General features: G+C 38.7%; 1 protein-coding gene across 1 annotated transcript; it reads left to right on the top strand.

Annotated features, from left to right (window-relative positions):
• The first annotated feature begins 6 nt into the window (after positions 1-6).
• On the top strand, positions 7-18771 carry Prkab2 (protein kinase AMP-activated non-catalytic subunit beta 2). Its single transcript, XM_010623144.3, has 8 exons — positions 7-112; positions 7124-7290; positions 8180-8273; positions 8532-8652; positions 12087-12220; positions 12975-13043; positions 13921-13957; positions 15102-18771. Exons 1-8 carry the CDS (start codon positions 62-64, stop codon positions 15119-15121), a joined length of 693 nt encoding a protein of 230 aa, XP_010621446.1. The 5' UTR covers positions 7-61; the 3' UTR covers positions 15122-18771.

Genomic DNA, 18771 nt, shown 5'->3' with positions numbered 1-18771 from the left:
CGCCAAGGCTACGCGCGGCGAGGGTGCGGGCGGCCACGGCGCGGGCAAGGAGCACAAGATCATGGTGGGGAGCACCGACGACCCCAGCGTCTTCAGCCTGCCGGACTCCAAGGTAGGCGCCGCCGAGCTCCCCGTTGCCGCCTCCCCTCTGGGGTCTTTTTCCTTACGCTGAACCGGCTTAGTATTTTCCAGGGATGAATGTGTCGGGCGATAAATTATTCATGCGGCGCCGCCTCAGAACGCGACCTAGAGGAAAAATTCTTGTTTTTCCTGGCGTTCCGACCAGTCCGGGCCACAGAAGGTGGCTGAGTGTGTAGGTTGTAACCCGGGGCGGAAAACTAACGACGGTGGATTGTCTGCGCTGCTGGCCCTAGACAGGTTTCTCACATTTGCCTGGACGAGGTTAAAATCGTCCCCGGACGGGCCCCCGGGAGGTTCTCAAAGTGGAGATGAGGAACAGGCTCGCATCCTACCTGTAGGGTCAACTCGCCAACTCCGTAGGGAGAAAAAGAATCTGCAGGACTGTTGAGAGGCATGAAGGGATTTATTAGACAGAGTTTTAAAAATACGCTCTCAGAGAAATAGAGTGCAAGAGAGAGAGAGGCGCCTCAGTCTGGGGCTGGGTGTACTTACTTATGGGGGACTTTGGGCTGGAACCTGAGGGCCCTGTGAATCTATGGAAAGAGGCGAGGAAAGACAGTGGGCTTTTTCTGTAGAGGAGATGGTGGTCCTTTCTCAGGTGACAGCAACTCCACTGATGGGGAAAATAAGTTTAAAAAATATATATATATATGTCTGGCAGAGGTCCATTTGCAAGTGAAAGGGAATGGCCAAAGCTCAATTGCAGGTAAAAGAATGGCCAGGTTTATTGATTGGGTCTTTACGGTTTTAAAAGGCGCGTTGGGTCTTAAGAATTTTTTTTTTTTTAGGGGGGGACTGTATTTGTGTTCTGAACCTGCATTTTTAAATCAAAAGTACAATTTAAAAATGCCTTTCCTCGTCTCCTTTTTACCTATTTTTTTTTTTTGTCCTACCTCAAAACGAGTTTCTTTTCCCTCAAAATTTCTGTGTGTTTATATCATTTCTGCTCTTCTAGGAGCTCTGCCCTTTTGATCCTTCTCCTCTTTGGCATGGCTCTGAGCAGCCACCGCTTATCTGAATACTTTTGTTTGGTCTTGGGGATCGATAAAAGACATCATTTGGTTGACTGCTCAATTTTTATCCCATACTTTGTAGTTGTGGTGGCTGAGGCTGTGCTGCTTGCACGCCCAGCTGCTCCTGAAGTGAGCGAGCCAATAATTCCAGATTTCTCCAATCCCCATGAGGACTTCAGAATGTTGCCTGGGTCTGAAAAGGACAACCCACTTCTAACAACTTTCAGGAAGAGGAAATTTTTGTTCTTCCTCTAGAAAACAGGTGGAGCTCACAGCATTGTGATTGTCATTGCTGTGTCAGTAGTCATTTTTAAGAATTGTCAACATGAAGCACATTTAATTCCTTCAATTTGTCTAGAGTGGAAGAGGAAAATTGAGGGATTGAGGAGGTTGGAGATGTTTGAGTTTTCACATTTCATCATTTTTCACTGAACTGGGTATCAGAGAATAAATGGAGTTTTATTTACCACATTGGTAGCCCATGAATTTTGGATTCTGTGGCTTATTTTCTTGGATCCTGCATAAGAGCGTCATCACAGAGACAGTGACTGAAAGGGCATTTCTAGGGGTTTCCTCTCCTACTTCAGGACTTCCTCATCTTTTGGGCTGACTAGCCATCTGAATTTACTTTCTCAAGATGGCAGGCCTCATTGTATTTTTTTACCCTTTTCCTACATTGATGACTCAGGATTTAGGTACAGTGTAATTTATCAAAATGTGACAGCAGTAATTGGTGTCCTGAATGAGAGCTAGGTCACTCTTTGGGAATTGGGGTCTACTTTGGATCCTTCTTTTCCTCACCTCTGTCTTGCCATTAGTAAAATAAGAAAATTGGTTCAGATAATTCCTAAGGTGTCATACAAATCTAAATTTTATAGTTCTTAATCTACTTTCTTCCCTCTACTTAAACATCTTCAAATTGTAATTTTAATTGTCCTTTTGCCTCTTTTCCTGGTGCTTTTGTTGACTGTTTAACAGAATAAACAATCTTTCTGTTAGTCAGCTGTATTCATTCCTACCACAGAAATGTCATGGCATAAGTGGAAGGGCTTTGCTCCAAAGCTAGGCGTATTAATAGTTCATAGCTTTCAAATTCTAAACTGAAAATCCTGTCCTAAAAGTAATTGATGGAAACAGTGGTAGTGGGGCCTATTTTGCTTGGAGTGCCAGCCTTTTTTCATTGCAATAATTCAGTGGTTCTCAACATTCCAATGTTTGTGCATTAGAATCACTCAAGATTTGTTGTTGTTGTTGTTGTTCTTTTTTTTTTGGTACTAGGGATGGGGACCTTGCACTTGCAAGGCAGGCAGTGGAACCACTGAGCTAAATTCCCAGCCAATTTATGGAAAACTTGAAACATTTACAGAGTAGGGAATACAATAAAGTGAACTCTTTGTACCTGTTACCCAGTTGAAACAGTAATCAAATTGTAAGCGAATATGCATCATCTGTTCCCCAGCCCATTATTCCCCCAACCAATTCTTTTGAAGGAAATACCTTCCTTCCATACTAGATATTATTACAAATATTATCTGTAGCATTTTGGGGTGTACCTTAAAAGATGAGAGTTTTGTTTGTTTGTTTGTTTTAACACAATCACAGTATTGTCTGGGAAGCTTTTCATCTCCCAAATCCTATATCTGAATCAAACTATTAGGGTTATTCTTAGGCATATGTTCCTATAATTCAAATGCAGCCAGAGTGCACTGCTTTGAGAATATGGAGACTGAGATTTTCTCTAAAGCCAGTTCCTTATAAAAGTCCCTTCAATATTTTTGTCATTTTCTTTGGTTTATGCTTCTAATTTTTCATACTGTAGCTTTGAAGAATAGTGACAATATGGACTTTCCCGTTTTTGAAAAAGGAAACAAGCTAGTGTTTTTTTCCTTTTAATGCACATTATTTTATTGTGTAATGTTTTGACTCAATACTGTAAAGTATTAGTTACCTATTTACTTACCATTAAGTTACCTAAAGCAGGAGTTAGCGAAGTTTTCTATAACAGGCCAGATTATACAGTTTCTGTTGCAACTACTCAGTTCTGCTGCTGTAGCATAAAAGTAGGTAGATAAACAAATGAGCATAGCTATTTTCCCATAAAAACTGTATAAAAACATCTAACTCACTGGCTGTAGTTTGCCAATTCTTGGTCTTAAAGAAGAATAATGAAAAGAAACTAAACAGTTTTTTTTTTTTTAGAATCCTAAAAATCTCATATGATGATGGAATTGCCTTAGTTAAAGGAAGCTGTGTTATTGACCTTTTGCTCCTTGAAGCTCCAAAAATTTGCATCCTTACCCCTGAAATAATTAGTATAAGCCTGGCATAAGTGAGCATCTAAGATTTTGTAACTTCTCCAATTTTATAAATTCAGTTATTTGATTTCTAATTTTAAATAATTTTTTGCCAGGCTGGGGATTAAACCCTGGATGTGAGCATGATAGGCAAGTAGTCTATGTCTGAGCTACATCCCGAGGCCTTGGATTTTTAATTTTTAATGTCCCTTCTTTGTGTAACATAGAGTTGATGAGTTAGTTTAGGAATTTTAGTATCTGTAACCTTCATTACAAGCTTATATTTGCCTGTAAAAATGTATACCTGACTAGAAAATGGAAAGATACCCCCTGTTCCTACATGGCAGGGCCAATATTGTAAAATGACTATGTTACCAAAACTGATACATAGATTTAGTGCAGTCTCAATCAGAATACAATAGCATTCTTTATAAAACTAGTGCATAAAAACAATTCTAAAATTTATATGGAACCAGAAGAGATTCGGAATAGCAAAAGCAATCCTGAGGGGTGGGGGATTTAGTTCATTGGCTCTGTCACCTGCTTCACAAGCATAAGGTCCTGCGTTCGATCCCCAGTACAAAAAAAAAGTGATCCTGGATTTCAAGTTATGTCACAAAGCAACAGTGATGAAAACAGAATGGGAAGCCAGGCTTGGTATGCCTGTAATTCCAGCACTCAGGAGGCTGTGGCAGGAAGATTGCTGCAAGTTCAAGGCCAAACTAGGCTATATAGCAAATTCAGGGACAGCCTGAGCTATACATAATGAGAGACCCTGTCTCAAAAAACCAGAACCAAAACAGTCACAAAAACCAGCATGGTACAGACACAGAACCAGACATACATCAGTGGAACAAAATAGAAGATGCAGAAACATCCAGCCATCTGATCTTTGACAAAGGGGCCAAAAACATACGCTGGAGAAAATAGCCCTATCTAACAATGGTGTTGGGAAAACTGGTTATCCACATGCAGAAGAATGAGTCTAGACTCATCTCTCTCACCCTGTATTAAAATGTACCAGAAATCTAGATATTATTAAAACAATCTAATGGAAGGTAGAATAGGTAAAACTCTTGAAGACATAGGTCCAGGTAAGGACTGTCTGAACAGAACACCCAAAACCAACAAATGGGGTTACAGTGGTACAGTGGTGCACAAACTTAATTTGTTGCATAATTTGGGGGAAGATGGGTGCTGTCACATTCACGCGATGTGAAATTTGTGAGTGGAAGAAAAATTCTGCCAAACACTTCCATGCATGAAGCGAATTGTTCACATATAGAAGTGTTGGTGAATGAGGCACCTCTGTATATCAAATTAAAAGCATACCAAAGTAAAAAATCAAGAGTGAAGCGACAACTTATAGAATGTGGAAAATTTTACCAGCTACTTCTCAGAAGAGGACTAATATCTGCAATATATAAATAACTGAAAAAAAAATAGACCTCCAAAAGTGAAAGATCCGATTGAAAAATGGACAAATGAAGAGACAGTTCGCAAAAGAAGTAGTGTATGATTGCCAGTAAGTACATGAAAAAATGTTCAGCCTCTTTGGCCATTAAGGAAATGCAAATCAAAATGACACCGAGATTTCTGTCTTAACTCCAGAAACAATGGCTCTGATCAGGAACTCAAAACCAAAGAAGTGTGGTGAGGTTGTGGGAGGGAGAGACAGAGGAAACCTGCGTTCTTCGTGGTAATGTAAACTACTACATCCAGTAAGGAAATCAGTATGAAGATTCCTCAGAACACTAAAAATAAAGATTCCATTTGATAACAGCTATACCTCTTCTGGGTCTCTTCCTAAGAGTTACAGATGTCATGTTACAATGATTCATGCATACCCAACGCACTGTAGCTAAAACTTGGAAGCTGCCTATCTGTCCCTCAATGGATGAAAGGATAAGGAAAATCTGGTATTTGTGCACAGTGGTGTACTACTCAGCCACAAAGAAGGTCAAATGTCAGTCCCTTGAAGGAAAATTGATAACCTGAGATCATAATGCTATGTGAAATAAACCAGAGACAGAAGGTTAAGTATTGCATGGTTCTCTTATATGAGAAACCTAACATATAATTTAAAGAGCAAAATAAAAGATGGGAAAAAGAAGATAGATCTTCTGGAGATGGGAAGGGATGGAGATGGAGGGAGGGGCAGGGTAAAAAAAGAAAAAAGATTATGTGATGTGATTCGTATATATACCAGCTCCCCACAGTGTGTATTTATTATGTATCACAAACATACTAAAAAGCAAAACTGGCTAACCCTGGGAGGGGCAGTTTCTCCCCAGCTAGAAAGAGTTTTTGATCTGATAACACATCATAATGTACAGAAAATTAAAAATGCATTACCTGACTTGCTTTTTAAGAAAGCCATACTTTATATTTTTCTCTTCGGAGGTACTGAGAAGCATATCATAATTGCCTGCCTCCTGTGAGTTAAACCAGTAATAGGCAGTAAGGATAATTTTTAATATCCTGAGGGACTGAAAGAGTGATCTATAGACTCATGTTAAACTGTTAGCCATTTGAGCATTTTTGGCCCTAGATGAGTCTTTTTCTATAGTTTTTTTTGGGGGGGTTAAAAATAATATATATATATAATTTTTTTTTACCAGGGATTGAACTCAGGACCTTGCACTTACAAGGCAGGTGGCAGAACCACTGAACTAAATCCCCAGTCCAAGTAAAATATATTTTAATGAAAACATTTCTCACCAACTTTAAATAAAAATAATTTACATTTTAAAATATCAAGCTCATGACATCAGGACTTCATTGCTTTTGCTTAACAAACAGACCTTTCTGTGGGGCGGCGGGGAGACAAGGCCTTGCTATGCTATCAGCCTGGCTTTGAACTTGAGGCAGTCTCCATCTGTAAGTTTTAGATGTCACTGCACTTCTAAGTCCCAGTGCTCTTCAGGCACATGTTAAATATGTTCTCTTCTGTTGGAAGTCCTTGCGGGAGCTTCAGGGGTTCATTCTTAACAAATGTTTAACTGTTTGAGTTTTGCATGCATTGAAAGGATATTGTAAACTTTTTTTTTTTTTTTTTTGAGACAGGGTCTCACTATGTAGTTGAGACTGACTTGGGACTCAACTATGTAGCCCAGGCTGGTCTCGAACTCACAGAGATCCTCCTGCCTCAGCCTCAGATATTGTAAACTTGAGTAGTATGTGTTTTTTCTAATCCAGTGTCTTTATTGTATGTTTTTCTCAGTATGGATATTTCTGTACTTTTTATTTGAGTAACAGTATGAAGTTTATGAGGGTGCTATGATCCCCACCATATTTCTCATGGTTTTCAGGTGAAGGCTGAAACATTATCTGGAATTCTTAATTTGGAAATTCCTGATGAATCCGATCTGTCCCAAAGATAAAATGCCACACCTTTTGCCACAGTCTGTAGTCTTCCTGGGAGCCTCTAAACTACTGAGCACAAAATCCCTGGCATAAGTGTAGTAATTATACAGAGACTTTTTTCTATAGTTTGACTATAGATTTAATTGCTAATATTAAATCTTTTTTTTTTTTTTTTTTTGCTAATATTAAATCTTAAAAGCTGTAAATCTTAAAAGCCTAGTAGCCCACCTTACCCTGGGGGAGAAGAGTAACCTTTTAAGAATTCTTGGGTCACAATTTATTCTAGGGATGACCTACTCCTTCTTACAGCTACCTGGGGACAAAGACTTTGTATCATGGCAGCAGGATTTGGACGACTCTGTAAAGCCCACACAGCAGGCCCGGCCCACTGTTATCCGCTGGTCTGAAGGAGGCAAGGAGGTCTTCATCTCTGGGTCTTTCAACAATTGGAGCACCAAGATTCCACTGATTAAGAGGTGAAGATGTGTGTGGTTGAGTCTACAGAGTCCAGGAGCTAACTTTCTAGAATAGAAACCAGGCTGGATTGCTTTTCTCCTACAAAGAACTCTGTGAAGAACATGCCCCTTTCTGTGGCTACTTATTGTATCTATGCCATTGTTTCATAATAAGTCAGAGATCTTTTTATTACTTAGAATTATTGCCTCAAGGGCGTTTGTAACAGCTTTGTGGGTACATTCTTTAGGAGAGAGTATCCCGGATATTTTCTTTGTTTGCAACAAGTCTTAACTGGCTGGGTTCTGTTGCTTTGATTTCTACACTGTTAAGATGAAGAAAGATGACACTGTTAAGTTCTGTGTAGCTATGTAGTAATGTTATTTGTTTTTCTGTTTTTGTTATTGTCACTGTTGTTTTGCAAAGCAGTAAATAGTTCATTACTATTTAACCTTTATCAGAATAATCCTTTGTATAGTAAGTCCTTTTCTAGAAAAGTCTCACCAAAGTAGGGACAGAAGACTTTGATTTTTGTTTTTTGTTTTTTTTTTAATTTGTTTGTTTTGTTTTTGGCGGGGACAGAATACTTTGAAACGCTGCTGTACCTAAGCCTAACTGTTGCTTTATCTTTACTTATGAGTTATCAAAATATTTGTACAGAAGAGATAAATTTTAGGGAATCATTGACTTAATTTTTTTCCAAAACCTGGTTAAAACAGTTTATTGCGGTGGGTAGGGGGTGGGGTTGAGTGTTGGCAAGTACATGTCCAAGGTGATAAGAAAAGAGAAAGGGTTTACACATTTTTTCCATGACAAATTCAGAGGCTTAGGAACATGAGAGGTCATTGGTATACTATGATTTTCATGTTCTGTTTTCTAAAAAGAGCTTGTTTGACTGGTTTTCTTTTGTAGCCATAATGACTTTGTTGCCATCCTGGACCTCCCTGAGGGAGAGCACCAATACAAATTCTTTGTGGATGGACAATGGGTTCATGATCCATCAGAGGTAAGCACATTGCCAAGGACAGACTTTGGTTTAGCAGCCTCATTGTTATCAGGATTGATGGACAATAGCCCCCTATGCTAGAGGATTTCTCTCTCTCTCTCTCTCTCTGTCTCTGTCTCTCTCTCTCTCTCTGTCTGTCTCACATTCTGTGGTAGAAGACCTGTATAGTACTTTGGTTTCCTATATTATTTTTTGTATGGCCTTCAGGGATGGATTTGAAAAGGGGATTCAATAATTTTTTTCTATTCACTGTTTCAGCCTGTGGTTACCAGTCAGCTTGGCACAATTAACAATTTGATCCATGTCAAGAAATCTGATTTTGAAGTATTTGATGCTTTAAAGCTAGACTCTATGGAAAGCTCTGAGACATCATGTCGAGGTAATTTGGTAGTATTTGCCCTCTCTTGCTGTGTCTTTCTTTTGTTATATATTCTTTCCCCATAGTGTTTTTTAAGTTTTCTGTTTCCATTTCTTCTCAGGAGTCTTCTGAATCCTTTGTATATTTATGTATCCTGCAAATATTTGGGCCCCCTTCAGTCTTGTGTATTTTATCTCAAACTTGTTTTTGGTACCAGGGATCGAACTCAGGACCTTGCCCTTGTGAATCAGGCAGAGAAACCACTGAGCTAAATCCCCAGCCCTTTTTTTTCAGACTTGTTAACTGGGATCCACAGGCAGACATTTGTTTTGCATTGCAACCTAACACACACACAACTCTAACACAGGTCCCTTTGATGTAATGTTTGCTTTTTATTAGATGTGATGCACTTTTTTATTTTATCTTTTATAGACCTCTAATAGGCTATAGCCTGTAGAGTTTGAAAAGATATTTCTAGTAATATTTTCCATTGACTTCTGATGGTATTAATCAAGTTAGAAATGCCTGGTTTCTTTTCTTACAGCTATTGCAGCTTAATCTTGCTAGTTTGAAAGCTCACTTGGCAATTCAGTAGTTTCATGAGATCCTACTAGTATAGTATTCCTTGGGGGGAAATTAGTTAAAAACTAAATTAAAAATCACAATTCCTTTGTATGTACTTGAAATTTTGGGTGCTTTTGCTTAAAAACTGGTTAAAAAAAAAAAAAAGACCTGTATACTTTTCTTTCCTGTAGTTCTATTGTTTTCAAGGTCTTTATCTTTTCTTGTATTTACCTAGTGAGTAGTTAGCAAACCACATTCAGTTACTGGTTATTATTTTACAATAAGACTTTTTTTTTTTTTTTTTTTTGGTTTTTTGAGACAGGGTCTCACTATGTAGTGAGACTGACCTGGAAACTCACTATGTAGCTCAGGCTGGTCTCGATCTCACAGCGATCCTCCTGCCTCAGCCTCTCCAGTGCTGGGATTATAGGCGTGCACCACCATGCCCGGCTAATAAGACATATATTCTTGTCTGAAGAACTATGCACTGTATTTCCACTGAGCATACTTTTCAGCTGTGAGTTCAAGGCCTGCTGCTGCTAACTAGTTTTGCCATCACAGACAAGTCCCTCAATCTTTTGGGTTCTCGGTTCCTTGATTGTAAAACCAGGAGCTTGGACTCAGTGCAATCACCGTACCTTAAGTGGAGCATATCTGAATCTCAGGGCACAGGAGACTTGTGAAGTTTTTGAAAGAATAATCTTTATACAATAATTACCTGTTTAGGGAAAATTTGCAAATAATTATTTTCATTATATAAGCTCAATTAAGCTGTACATTCTTCTTAGCAGTGACCCAAAGGGTGTAAAAGTAATGAATTATGCAGCTTCTTATGACTACATTTTTGCATTATATGATTCTGGCAAAGGCAAAGCAACCAATGAATAATAGGCAGTCATAATTATATAGTGAGGGAATGGGGATTTAGCTCGATTCTGCTGCCTGCCTCACAAGCTCAGGGTCCTGAATTCCATCCCCAGTACCCCCCCCCCCCCCAGATTATATAGTGAGAAGGTTAGTATACTTTTGATATTTCTCTATTTCCTCTTTGACCTAATTTCCCTCCACTGAGGTAAGGCTTAGCATACATTTTATTAGGAATTTATAGATGAGTTTTTATGTGTTCTCATGTAATATATCTAGCTACATATGTGACTTTGGTCAAATCATTTAACCAATTTGTATTTTTTATGGTAAAAAGGAAAAAACTCTTTGTACTTTGCAGTCCTGTTTTGTAATTGAAAGTGCTTTAAGAAGTTTCAAATTCTATGTATTTTAAAGATATTACTTAATAGCACATGCTACTTTTTTCTTTTGCTTCATTTAACTGAAATCTGAGTTCTTTAAATGAAGTAGTTATTAAAATCATGGTCAGGGGAGACAATAAAACATTATTTAATTTTTAAATATTTTATTTATTATTTTTTGTTTTGAGATGGGTTCTTGCTATGTAGTTGAACTCACTATGTAGCCCAGGCTGGCCTCTGCCTCAGCTTCCTGAATGCTGGGATTACAGCCTTATACCACCATGTCTGGGCTACGTTAAATTTTTTTAAACAAAACTTTCATTTTCATTTAGTCTGTATACTTTATAGTTTTGAAATATAATTCACATAACATCCATCCACCCTTTTAAGTTGTACAGTTCAGCAATTTTTAGTATAGTCAGAGTTGTACAACTGTTACTTCAGAAACTGTTATTACTAAAAATTTCAGAGTATTTGTAAGAGAAACTTTAGCGGTAGCTTCCCATTTGTTTCTCTCTTTTGTCTCTAACAAGCACAAATCTACTTTCTGTCTTTATGGATTTGCCTATTATGGACATTTCATATAAATAAGGTCAAATAATTTGTGGTCTTTTGTGTGTGGCTTCTTTCACCAGTACAATGTTTTCAGGATTCATCCGTGTTGTAATATATATTTATACTTTCATTTATGACTGAGTAAAATTCCATGATATGGACATACCATTTTGTTTAGCCATTCATTGTTGGTAGACATTTGGATTGTTGCTACTCTTTGGCTATTGTAAATAATGCTTTTATGAACATCCAGTTACAAGTTCTTGTGTGGATATATGTTTTATCTTGGGTATGTACCCAGGAATATAATTTCTGGGTCATAAGGAAACTATATTTAACTCTTTGGGAAACTGCCAAACTTTTCCAAAATGGCTGTATTGTTTTACATTCCCACTAGCAATTAGAATACTGTAGAATGAAGGTTTCAATTCTCCAATACTTGTTAGTCTGTCATTTTTATTTCAGCCATCCTAGTAAGTAAGAGGTAGTATCTTATTATGGTTTTAGTTTACAATTTCCTAATGACTGCTATTACATTTTCTCCTTACTGCTGCAGTTGTTATAATATCAGTAGTCTTAGAGAGCTTATAACAATATTTGCTGTTTAGGTAGAAAAAAGAGGAAATTTAACCTTTTCACATTGTTTGAAAGTTTATAAGGCATCTTAATTATCCATTATCTCTTCGATTTCCTCAAAAACACTGTAAAAAAGGTAGAAGAGAATTATGAGGAGATTGATCACAGTAAAGGGATTGATTTGTGCAGTCGTTCAGCTGATAAACAGATTAGCTCATCCCTGAGTCTAGATCTTCGACCTCTCGTCTCTCACGGCTTGTTGCCATGTTAGGGAACTTTGTGCTTTATGTCCAGGATGCCTCGGTCTTCGACTTTTGCTACCTTAATCGTTGTAGATCCAGTAGGCCACAAGTTTATGATCCGTGGCTTTTGTATTTAACATTAATATCAAATATTTAACATTTAACAATTAATAATAGTACTTAATATTAATGGGCATGTATTGATAGCTTTGTCCATGTATTGTTACTCATTTTTCCAACTTTCCCTCATTTTTACATAAATATCTTTCAGATCTTTCCAGCTCACCCCCAGGTCCTTATGGTCAAGAAATGTATGCGTTTCGATCTGAGGAGAGATTCAAATCCCCACCCATCCTTCCTCCTCACCTACTTCAAGTTATTCTTAACAAGGACACTAATATTTCTGTGAGTATCCTGAGCATGTAGGGTTCTCTAGGACAGTGTGGGCCAAAATTCAGTAATCTTAGAGTGAGATTATTACAAAGGTATGTCGAGACTATGAATCGTTACATAATCAGCAGCATTATACTTAAAGATTCCTTTTACCATGGCTGAGTTTTGACTGAAGAAGCTGACCTCACAGTTTATCAAGACCGAACTATGCTACATGCTACTACAAGTGTCTGCTGCTTCTGTTCCAAGTCAAGATTGCTTGGTGGATATACAAAAGGATTACAGTTTTTTGGGTTTTTTTTTTTTTTGCTTATGATTTACATCTCTATTCATTATAATTGATTCCCAGTAAGATTATTTTTACCACTTAACACAAATCTTCCATTATTGTAGGCAGGATTTTGTTTTAGCTCTATTAAGGAACATTAGTAGATGCTGAGGTTGTGTTTGTGCTGTGGACTGAAAATTGTCCAAATTCTCTGTAATGGAAATGTATTATTGTATATATTGGAGTGGTTATGTTATTTATTTATTTGTTTATATTTATTTATTTATTTTGGTACCAGGGCTTGAACTCGGGTCCCTGCGCTTGCAAGGCAGGCCACCAAAGCACTGAGCTAAATCCCCAGCCCTGGTTATGTTATTTAAAGGAGATAAAGTGTTCTAGTTTAGAGTTCTTAGCAGTCCCAAAGTGTTCTGAGAAAGCATTGGCTATTTGTCTTTGCTGTGCATTTAATCTCATTAACTGATTTTTTTTCTCTCTCAGTGTGACCCAGCCTTACTCCCTGAGCCCAACCACGTTATGTTAAACCACCTCTATGCATTGTCCATTAAGGTAAGTGGTAGTTCTGCTTCTTTACAGCTCCCTGCAAGGAGAGGGTAAGGGTAATGCTTATTCTACAGTTGTTACTTGCTCTAATACTTATCAAAGCTGAAGCTGATAGTAATGGTCTAACTATAGATAAACTTTTTTTATACTAGAGAGTTGTCTTTAAATCTTAGTCTCTGTATCTGGTTCTGACTAGCTGAACTATCCCATAATTGAATAGACTTTTTAGCTTCCCAGTTTCTTATCTGGTGGCTAGAACCTTTATGCCACCCACTTAAGTTTGAATTCATTGTAGTTGGAGTTCATTTGCAGAAAAATCAGTTTAGCTTCCTGTGCAAAAAATGGTTGAATGTGATAATAAGACTTCCACTTTTAAAATGTGGAACTGAACTACTTTCACGCACCTTCGTCAGATACCCAAGTGCTTGCATCCTCCTATACAGTAGGTACAGAAGAAAGTGTCCAGATTTTCCCTGTCTCCCATACCTCTGGAGGCCTTTGTTTTTCTGTTGCTTTGGACTCTGGCTTGAAAATATCTGTTTTGTTCTCCCTTGCCATGCACTTATGATTTGGCTATTAGAATACAGTTGTATAGCTCTGTGGCTATCAGACTAGGCTGATGATCATCACAATCACCTAGGGAAGTTTGTGTCCATACAAATTCAGGGGCTGCATCCCTAGAGAGTGAGTAAGTGCATCTAGGGTAGGCCCAGTAATTTTTCTTTCAACCACTTAACGTTTTTTAGGTGTGGCTAGATTATACAGATCACTAACAGAGCTGACTTCAATAGATTATATGGTAGTATATAAATATATTTATTATTGAGTTTCATTTTTATAAAACCTTGTGAGATAAGTATTATTTTTAACCCCTGTTTTATAGATAAAGAAACTAAAGCTCAGAGAAGGTCAAATTGCCAGTAAGTACCAGAGACAGGACTGAGGTCCAGTCCTCTTATCCTAATCCCATATTCTTTCCTAAATATCATTATACCAGGTCTCCTGAAGTAGGTCTTTTTCTTACTTGCTTCTTGTTTCTGTGAAGTCTCCCCTGTGGTTGAACTTTCTTCCTGCCCTGCTTCTCAGTCATATTTAGGCTGTGTATCATCATACTCTGGTCACAGAATGTTAACCTGGGAAACAATCATTGTGGGTAATGCAGTTTGGTGGAAGGTAGGAAGATACACTGGTTTTTAAATTGGATTCCCATGGGTGTGGGGGATCTGACTGAACTTCATTACTCCTCTAACTGCTCCTTGGCTGTCGGTTGATTTCATAGGCCTGCCATCTCCTGTGTTATAACCATGGTCTGTAACACATCCTGGGAACTGATCCCTCTTACTTTCTTCTTACTGGATCTGACCCAGGGGAGGTTCTTGATCATTGTTCATCTTGGCTTTGACCCTTTCATGGCTCTCTCATTGTTCAGGCCATTTGGCATTGATCCATTGGATCAAATGTATTTCTAAGGAAAATTGTATCTACTTCGTTCAGGAGTAGAGGGGGATTCCTTGGTTCCTTTTAGATCAGAGAGAACTTTTTGAGTTCATTCCTGGTATCAGTGGGAATAATAAATATTCCAAGCTAAGGCTTGGAAATGGTTTTTCACTAGTATCATTTTCCTTTTTTCTTGTTGTATTTGTTTTCGTTCTAGACCTAGAGAATAGGGTATTTCATTTTTTTCTTTGTTTTAATCCTAGTATTGAATTTGAAGTGAGGAAGACAGTGACGTAGGAAACTAGAATTTTTTCAGCACTTTTTATGTGTGAAGTTCTTTGTCCGATACTATCTTGTAATCATCAGAACCGCTCATTGATAGGGGTTATCTTTTGTATCATGAGGGGGACAAAAGGTTTAGAAACTGTAAATGAATTACTCACAGCTGCAAATACGATGGTCTGAATCCAGATTGGAATTGCAACTGATTTGATTCTAAAACCAACCTCTTTCTTTTGTATCAAATTATCTCTGTTAACAGTGAGTGGCTGTGAAGGACTGATGGCTGGGAACAGCTGCCTGTGGCCTGAACTAATGAATTAGCAGCGATACTTCTTTCCCTTACAGGACAGTGTGATGGTCCTTAGTGCAACCCATCGCTACAAGAAGAAATATGTCACCACGCTGCTGTACAAGCCCATCTGAAGGCATTCTTCTCGCCTCTGAGGAGTCAGGAGAGGCCTCTTCCTTGCCTGTGAACTGAGCCAGTCTTCTCTGAGACTGGAAGGCTGGTTTGCTTTGAGGCTGATGTGTGTGTTTCAGAGCCTCTCAATAGGATGCTCTGCTTTTGCATTTGATTGCAGATGAGAGCTTTATGAGTTCATGGAATTTATTTTAAGAAAAACACATATATATATGAGAGGATGGGTACTGGAAGCCTTCTAGCCCCCGCTAGATGTATTCTTTCTGCCTGTGGGTACTTGCTAAGACCTGTTTGCGGAAGCTGCAGGAATAACTACACAGGAAGCATTCTTTCTTAACGTGAAAGAGTGGCAGACTCTTAGGATCCTTGTTGGGTGGCACTTCTGCCACTGCTACCTCGGATGTCCAAGGGATGGACTTGTGCTAGACTGCGTCCTACTCAGAGCTGCCCCATTGCAGGGCAGGCTGTTCTTGCATGGGTTCTCTCTCTTCCCACATTATGTGACACACAGCCTGTGTTTTTATTTGATACCACATGCCCCAAAAGAACCCATTTTCCCCTCGTTTCAGCTTCTTGCTTTTAATAACTTTCAGTAACCTGTACCTGACCCCTTTAATGCAAAACTCATTAGGTAAGTAACCCCTTGAAAAAGTCGTATGAAGCCTGAGTAACCCACACTAGAAATGAGTGATGCCAGAAGAGCTCCTTTTTAGCCTGCTGCAGGCTTGGGCCACGTTGTTACTGCTTTTACTTCTGCTAAAGGAAAGAAATATGACTCAGCGCTATGTGGCAGGATGCTCCTGTTTGTTCTAATTTGGTGCCACAGATTCATCGGATGGCAGATTCCCATAGGTTTTTCACCTGGCCTGGCCCTGTTTCCAAATGCTCTTTCTCAGAGCAAACAGCTCTGTAAAATAGGCTTGGAATCGGGAAAATGTCTGTGTCTTTCATCTTTGAAAGATTTTTGTGTGCCTACATTTTTCTTTAATTTAAAAAATGCCTTTCATTGGTCTTAAACTGTATTGAAGAACTCCAGGCTTTTAAAAAATGGTAAAGATTTTCTTCTCTAATCTAGAGATATCTACAGTCTTACATTGGTACAGCCCAGCCCTATGTACATCAGTACACGAGGCACTGCTGTAGAGATTAGTCCATTTAGGCTCCTTTCTTGTTCATAATGGATTCCCTTAACTTAAAGATGTATAAGGCCATGAGACCAAAAAAATCTCTGGTTTTCCTAACCATGAAAAGTGTTACTCTGCACTAAAGTTAACAAGACCCTTTTTTTTTCTTTACACTCTTTTATAAAAAATGTTTGATGATGAAGAGCATCACTGATACCTGTTTATAGGCTGAAAAATATTCATTCATTCCACCCTTGAGACTCAGACATAAAACATTTTCCCTCGGGTATGTTGGCACTTCCATTTTGCAGATAAATGCAAGTCGAACATTGAGCATTTAAGGAAGCCAAACTGTTTGATGGTTGAGATAGCCCTTGAGTTCGGTGAAAGGGCACCTACAGGATAGTTCAGCTTTGTCCTTACTGTCTTTCTCGAGCAGAGCTGGCAGCACAGTTATCTTTGGGTGTGTTGACTTCTTTGATCCCAGCTATAAAGCAGTAAGGTGGCAGCTGTTTGTAGGGAATGCATTGAGTGCTTTGGTAATTGTTCATTGTTGCAAGTAAAAAGTGAGTTAGCCATCCAGAGTTAACTTCTGGAGAATTTTTTGTGGTCCAAACCACTTTTTGAATGGTGTGCCATTTTTAAAAGTACAACTTAGAACCAACTCTCAGGATCTAGTTTTCTGTTTTACTAGAATTTTGTTTTTATCCCATACCTATGGAATAAGTGGGCCACCTAGGAAGATTCAGAATCATAGTGGTTACATGGAAGATTTTGTTGTACTTGTTTTTTCTTGTCAACAGTATTGAAACATAATTGTATGTGTACTAAAATTTTTACTCCACACAGGTGTATACCACTACAGTGGGGCAGGAAAAAAGGTCTCCAATTTCTCTCAGGCCAGAGACTTCTGTGAAATGGATCTGGCTCTGCTGGCAGTAAGTGTTGGTGCTGGTGATTTGAGATCTGTGTAATGTGGAAGTGTGCAGGGTCAGTTTCCGAAGCTCTCGGGTCCTCTCAGCCAGCTGGTGAGGAAGGGGCTTGGTAAGAGGAACAGGGTGATGACACATTCATTGTCCTCCTGTCCTGCTAACATGTGGCCCTGAGAAGCCTCTCTTGGTGTGTCACGGGGACACTTCTGGAGGTGCGGAGGGAGGAAGGTAGCCCAAAGTACAACTCACTCATCCTTTTATAAATTGATCAGTTACAAGGGTAGCTTATTTTCTACAAAGGAGTATTTGTCAGATTTTGAAAATGAGTAACTTCAATATCAGATGAGCCCTATAGTTTTTACTGTTAATAAAGGGTTATTTTTATTACTTTTTTTTCTTTTTTACTATGAGAATTTTGCAGAGCCAACGCTAATTAAAAAAAAGAAAATGGCCCTTAAGTGAGGCTGTTTATTGCCGTAAACAGCTGCAGTATTCGGATTGCAGGGAAAAGAAAGAAAAGTACCCGAGCTGAGGATGGATAGTGGGAAACTAAAGGCTTAAGTGACTCAAAGCTTGAAAATACCCTTTTTTAAAAAAATTAAAGTCAGAAATAACCTAATGGTATTCTTGGACCTCATTGAACAGAACTTAGCAGTAGCTAGCACACCTTTCTTTTGCCTCCTGTCATTCCTGTTCTCTGTGCTTCCCTGTGCATTTTCCTCTAACTTCGTCAGAGTTCAGTAAAGTTTAAGTCAAGCACTACTTCATAGGTTAGGTATCTCAGCAGCACAGAGAACCTCACACCGTGGTCACTAGCTAGCTTTAGGTTTCGACTTGAGTGGGACCTAATCACTGCACACAGTACCCCTGGAGGGCACACCCTCCTCAGTCAATAGAATTGGCTTTTCAAGCATATGTGATAGAGAAATGGGGTAAAAGAATTCAAGCCAAGCCTCAGAGGATCCAGCAAGCCAGGCCCTCTTACTTTCTTCCAGCTACTTTGAGTCTCTTGATCTAGTGTATCTGAAATAAAACATTCGAAGATTGTCAGTACTCCATGTGTGCTGCTAAAGTTTGGAAAGAAGTGGTACCTCCAGATTGGGTTTGTATTAACCTGGGGTATAAATAAAGGAGCAACATGGATGATAGAATTCCCTTTTAATTGGGGAAAGAGGGCTTTAAAAATTTTGACCTCAACTACAAATGATATGCAATAGTTTTATGTTTGTGTGTGTAAAATCCATTCTATTCTCAGATTTCTGCATCCTCACATCCTAGTGATTTGGAGCATAGTCTTAAGAGCATGTCCATAAGTTATTTTGACTCATCACTAAGGCCAAGTTCTTGCTGCTGATTCCAGTTACCCATGGAATGGACGACCTGGTAGGGGAAAGGGTCTCTCAAAGTTGCATGAGTTTAGGCATTTCTCTCTCCTTAAGGGTGAAACACAACTGGAGACTGAAGGACTGGTTTCTGCTGTGAACCTAAACTTCTGGAGTGAAAAGCTAGATCTAGAAGGAAGGGAAGGGGAAAAAAAA

This window comes from Fukomys damarensis, unplaced genomic scaffold (assembly GCF_012274545.1).
Source record: "Fukomys damarensis isolate Sample0158 unplaced genomic scaffold, DMR_v1.0_HiC HiC_scaffold_33, whole genome shotgun sequence".
Taxonomy (NCBI): Eukaryota; Metazoa; Chordata; class Mammalia; order Rodentia; family Bathyergidae; genus Fukomys; species Fukomys damarensis.
This window is presented reverse-complemented; position numbering and strand designations above follow the sequence as displayed.